The 6,035-nt window shown below is 52.3% G+C and overlaps 1 protein-coding gene across 1 annotated transcript; it reads right to left on the bottom strand.

Annotated features, from left to right (window-relative positions):
- Positions 1-3,770: 3,770 nt before the first annotated feature.
- Positions 3,771-5,077, bottom strand: LOC34623678 (small nuclear ribonucleoprotein SmD3b). The gene is made up of 3 exons (XM_026334330.1): positions 4,993-5,077; positions 4,422-4,528; positions 3,771-3,938 (listed from the first exon to the last, which is right to left on the bottom strand). Exons 1-3 carry the CDS (start codon positions 5,075-5,077, stop codon positions 3,771-3,773), a joined length of 360 nt encoding a protein of 119 aa, XP_026190115.1.
- Between the last annotated feature and the right edge of the window lie 958 nt (positions 5,078-6,035).

Raw genomic sequence — 6,035 nt, 5'->3', positions numbered from 1 at the left:
TTTTCTCCCTCGCCAAAGACTCTTTTACGTCGAGGTGGACTTATAGCATGCGCATCAGTTCCTCACTCTCGCGTTCCTGTCTTGCTCCGCATCTTTCCCTTCATTCTTGCTTTTCCGCATCTGCTTGTCTCTCTATATTTCCATCTCTCCCCATTCTTTGTTCAAGTATCAGCCGTCCATCAGCAAATCACGGTATGCGTAAATAATAGGCCTTCTTCAAAAGTCTCTCAGAAACTGTTGCATTCTAATGCGGTTGCTGTCACCGGTTACTCTGCTTCCGCCACTGCTCGGTTGCAGCCGGACATCACACAAGGACAATGGCATCGATGCCTCAGCCCAAAAGTAAGCTGAAAGCGAAGGATCCCCATGGCTTCTTCCCACACTTCTGCTATCTCTGTGACCCACATAGCCTAGTCCCCATCCAATTCTGTGCCTTGGCTCTCTCTCCCTCCTGGTGCCTCTCGCACTGCATATCTGCCTGATTCCCCCGAAGGTCCTGACGCACACATGCATCTAGTTTTGCAAGCCTCTCAACGTTTTATCAAATCTGGCGCCTTTGGTGTAGACTTCGAGAGGCACGTGTAAATGTGACTCCTTCAATCCGAAGCGAATGGGTATTTCTTCGGCTATATGCATGGACATATGGAAATGATGAGTATGTATTGAATGAGCGTGCTATCAAGCAGCAGGAATTGCGCACAGATGATAGCCAGGGGCATTGTCTGTCTCCCCTCTCTCTTCTTCCGTAGGGCAGGATTTTCGAAGTGCGCGTAACCCAGGTCCCCTCTTCAGAGGCTCCGGATGTACGTCTTGGGTGTGGAGTTCCTCAGCGTTTGCCTGCTTTGCAGGCGTCTCCCTGTGCAGCGAAGCCCTCAGTTTGCGGGATTCCCGTGAACTTGCAAAATCACGCTGAAAGCCTCGGCCGTCTACTCGGCAGGTCGCAAAACTCTCTGTTTGTATCAGTCGGCATTTCCATTGAATGCGTGGGCTCCTCCGAGATATTCCAGGAGTCTGGGGTATCGCAAGGATTTGAAACGGAGCCCACGAAGGTGTCGCTTTTCCGTATGTAATTTGTTTTTGGCCCCCCAAAAAGTGGCATTCCCGTTGCGGTTGCGTTGGCTGGGGGAAAGTATTTTCGTCTGTACAGGAGGCATGTGCTTAAGTACGTTGAGGTTGACTTGGAAGGGAATTGGACCCTCTTATTGTGCCTCGCAGTGTCTAAGCTGTATCGAAATTCAAGTTTCTGGAGCACTTTATGGGAGCGCCTGCTTCCCCACGCAGTGTAAGCGCAGACACCAAACCCAAGACTCGAAGTCTATAAGCGCGCAACCTGAATTATAAACCTTTTGCCTATTTGACTGGTCTTCACCTCAGATTCCTCCGATACTTGGTCGTCGCCCCTGAAGGCAGTGAGACAGAGCCAAAATTCAACGCAGGCCCTTAACCCTTTGTCTTAGCAGAGAGGCCCTAGGGGAAGATGCTGCAGCCGCAAGTGACGCTTGGGTGTAACGAGTTCAGACTGGGTTGCTGAGGAGGTGGGAGGTGCCTCTCTGATTTTTTCAAGCGACAGAAAGTCGTGAGAAGCCGAAACGTCTAAGCCATTGAGCCTGGCCCATATGCTAGGGACCTCAATTAAAGATTCCAAGGGTGGACTAGGGTATTGTTTTTCCCAAGCATCAAGTCCAGTGCATCCCTCAAACTCTACATATTTTCATGATCTTCCGTAGCGCCTAAAGATTTACACTTCAATGTGCGCTGAGCCCTCAGATTGGAAGGCCGCACGGCAATCAGTATCAAGGGCAAGGGAGACGGCGTTGCTGCATTTGGCGAGGCGAGCCACACAGCTTTAGTCTCGACGTAGATGCCAAGTTCAATCCCCGGCGGTAGACAAAAGAAGTCGAGTTTGCTAGTCCACTACCAAAATAAGACTCGTTTTGCTGCCCCCGGTCTCATGGAATTCACTCATATTTCAATGTTTGGACGAGAAAGTTTTGGGGCCTATGCGCAGACAGTTAGCGTTGTCTTCAAAGGCTACATGGGGCAGATTCCCGATTTAGAGCTTCCCGGGAGTCCTCCACGCATCTACCTAGAGGTGAATTGGGTTGTGCCTCAGCCGAAGGCCTGCACGCCTCAACCAAAATCCTAGATTGTCACTCGAAATCTCCCGATTTTCTATCCTGTCTCCATAGGCTGAGGTGTGCGTCATACTGCGGCGGCGCCGACTGTGTTTTCTGTCACCCTCCTTTCAAGTGTATGCATCTCAATTTAGCAACTGGTCCAAACTCCGCGTGTACCTTTACTCGAAACACCTTTCCCAGGCTCCGTAGCCCTCCCTTCCTTTAATTATCGCTAACATGAGAAGTATAATCCCCCTGCTGTTTTCTCTGTACCTGTTTGTCGTGTTTCTACGTCTCGAATTCTCAGTGGCGTGTGGCGTAGGCTGTCCTTCCCCTGAGTGTTGTGTCGGGTTTGCCCTCATCGTCTTTCCCTCCACTTGTCTCCTGCGTGAAGGCCATCCTGGTTTCGCCTCTGGGCCGCAAGCGTGTCTTGGGATATGGATTCGCCAACATCCCCCTAATCGCAGGCAAGCCCTGTCCAGACCAGCTAGCTGGCAACCTAGTGTACGAGCAGCTCAAGTAGCGATCGCACAAGCCGGACCGACTTGTCCCAGCACCCCTTCTTCTACACAGCTGCCTATGCCGTACCAACCTGCCTAGTTACATGTTTGGGGTGAGCAGGGGACTATGCACTGACACTACCTTTATGGCGCCCCATTGAACCCCTTGGTGATGCAATCAAGGGTGGCCTGAGGGGAGAGTCCCTCGTCCTCAAATCTCTTGAACGTATCGCCACGCAGGAGGTAAGGCCAGTCGTCTGCCCTATTAACATGCCTGCTATGCTGCTGCAGTTTTGGCGCTGCCCCCTGTTCCCCTGCCCTGACACTGAACCCCCGAGAAGGCACTCAATGTGTAAGTCGTCGAGCTAATGGCCTGCTCTCTACAAGCTTCCTCGGAACAAGGGCTTACACCTTTTTGTGGCACGGCTGTGTGCCCCAGAATGGGAGCATCCCCTCTAACAGGATGCTCCTGAGTACAGAGACAGCCAAGGAGAGAGTGTCGCTGACCCTCAGAGTTGCGAGACAGGCTAGGTGAGAAACTAGGGTTCAAGAAGGCCAGGAAGGGGGAGGCAGTACACCATTGTCCGCAAGAGCAGCAGCAACAGCACCACAGCCATACCGCGAGTATGCGGTGCTGCTGCAGGCTCGCCTAGCAGCAGTAACAACCAAGTGCTGCTGCTAGGCCACACCTTGTCTATCCAGATGTTGAATGCCACGCGGAAGCCCCAGGCTTGCCGGGTCGCTACTACTTCCCCTCCCCCGCAGGCGCCCGTGCGCGTCATGAGGCCTGCTCAGGCTACACGACAGTAGCCAAGACACTAGATCATCGCCCTCTCAGAACATCTACAACACCAGCTCTTTTCGCTGCCTTAAAAGGCCGACAGAAACATACAGTCCCATCCTTTCTTCCCTTTTCCCCCGGTCGCCCCTTCTAGAGGCCCTTCTTCCTAAAGGAACCGCCTCTAGCCACCAACGTTTGCAAGTCCCCTGAGACTACACCCAGTGCAGCCGTATTCGATGCGCCCATCGGAGGCGCTCTCATGAGAAACTCTCCCTACGCGTTGTTGCAGTGCCGCCGACAAGCAGCGCGAGCCCCTCTACTGTGCGATGCGACCCCAAAGCCTTATGCGAGTCCATCCGTGTATTGCAAAACTTAAAGACCACCCCTTCCCCTGCCTCTAGGACCACGTCCTCTCGCATTCCTCATGTTCATCGCCCTGCGCACCCCAACAAGACCCAGAGGCCTCCGCCCCTTGCTTCTGTCTTGCAACTTGAACATTGGGGCATGCCGCAACATATCCGGGAAAATAACCATTTGCACCTGTACAGACAACAGGAGTAGTCGGCGCAGCCTCCATGAAGCTCAAATGCAAAAACACACCAGACGAAACCAGAAAATCAAAAACACGGGGGCGACAGGCGACCCCACCTACACCCAAGGGCGGGCCCCCCCAAGGCTACATATATATATATGCCAGGCTCAGCGATCTCAAGTAAGTGGCCTACAGTAGCACGCATGCGATAAAACGAATGGCATGGGCTTCAAAAGAGATAAACCAGAAGGCTAGAGGTCTTAAGGCAGAAACTGCCAGGTCCACCCCAAAGTGTCCCCCTAACCCTACTGCCTTGTGCGCATTACCTATGAACAACCAAAAAGCAATAAAGCGAAAATGCGCCGCAGTAGTATACACCCATTTTCACTCTTTTTCAAGCAAACAAACGCCACGGCGGCAAACGATGAACACGCACCGGCATTCCGTGTCCCTACACTCTCGAAACCTACTTGGCTGCCTCGGATGTAGACTTGCTCCAGATTCAGGACCTTGCCATCCTTGTAAGTAACAGTCACACCCTGGACCAAAATGTTCATATTATCCTCTGCATTCTCCAAAATCCCGCGGTACAGCGACCCTGAATACAAACACACAGCCCGAAGCCTTTAGCCCTACGCCCGAATCAATATGCGACCAAATATCAGGAAGTCCCTCACTACTCACAGCCCTAAATAATACATTTTCTGGTGGGGGTTCACGCGACATGCCATGCGGCCCGTATTCTTCATTACGAAAGCCGTATGGAGAGCTCATTTCACTCGTGCACCTTAGAATGTAACCATCCAGTCCCTATCTATGCGTCAGTGGCGCAATGCACTCCAGCGCAATCAGATTTCCCATGAATCACGGTTCCCAAAAGTTTCAGGAGAGGAGGAAGGGGCTGTGGGCTGTACGCCTCCGGTCGCAGTCTACATGGTTTCTGTCCGCTGCTGTGGCTGTAAGGGGGGTTCTCTCTATTCCCAAAGATACCCAATAAACGCATAGCTGTATCTGAAGAGCAGTCCTTTGTTGGATAGAGGTGCACTTTGGGGGCGTACATACCGGATTTCGTTTCGACGGTAATGGTGTGGCCTAGCCCCTCATGGAGGAGCTTTACTGGAATGCCAACGGAGGCGACTTTCGCCATTTCTCTGGGCCGACTAAGGAAAGAAAACTTCTAATCGTGAAGGAAACGTAAAGGAACAAAGCAGAGGGTCATATGCCTGCAAAAAGGAAGGCCCCCCACCCCTAAAGCATGCGGCTTCTGAATGAACATACACTCGAAAGTGCGGAGAGGCAGGAAAGCCAACGACAAGACCCGTCCTTCAGAGCAAACTTGATCTGTTTCAGTTCAACAGACTTTTTTTCTCCCTGCCTCTGTGCGGCTCCACCTACACCATGTCGTTGCTCGTGCTGGGGCTGGCTGCAGGTTCGACCCTGAGCTGATCTGAGGCCTACTGGAGGGCCCCCTCATAACAGAGATTCTTTCAAGCCCCTTCTGTTTCCTCTTTGAGCAGCATGGTCTCGTGTTGTTGTGGTCTCTCCAGCTGCAACTTAGCTAGTTACAGAGCAAAAAAGCAGATAGAGAGGGGAATATTTGCCCGCTCCCCACGACCAATGCTTGCCCAGGGTTCGATTCTTACCAATGCAGTACGGACACAACCACCTCTGCTGCAGTGCAGTGTAGCTTGAGAGGCTGCTGGGGGCACTCAAGGGGCCGTCTCGTCAAGGGCAGTAGCAGCATCACTAAGGACACCGAGGAACTTTTGAAGTAGGGAAAACCATACCTATAGTGTCGCCTGCCCGGCAGCATCATTGCATGCAAAACAGAACGATATAGCAGAAGCACTCACTAAAAGTGGTAGCATCGCCTTTGGCTCTCCTTGAGACCCCGCGCCTAAGACTTGATTTGAAGTCTCCGCAGGGAGATACTCACCCACAGCTCTACACATGTCAAGGAAAAGTAATTGCATACTCTTTTGAGGAAGTTCCCGCTTCTCCTGCCTTGTCCCTTCAGGGATCCGATGTAGGGAAAAGAGGCAGCCAGAGTGTGCGTTGTTGCGCCCTCTCAGCAATGCAGACATCCAGTGCTAGTTGCGTATGGT

The sequence above is a fragment of the Cyclospora cayetanensis genome, unplaced genomic scaffold (assembly GCF_002999335.1).
Source record: "Cyclospora cayetanensis isolate NF1_C8 unplaced genomic scaffold, CcayRef3 CcayRef3_contig_4, whole genome shotgun sequence".
Classification (NCBI taxonomy): domain Eukaryota; phylum Apicomplexa; class Conoidasida; order Eucoccidiorida; family Eimeriidae; genus Cyclospora; species Cyclospora cayetanensis.
Note: the sequence above shows the minus strand (reverse complement) of the source record. Positions and strands in the feature narration are given on the sequence as shown.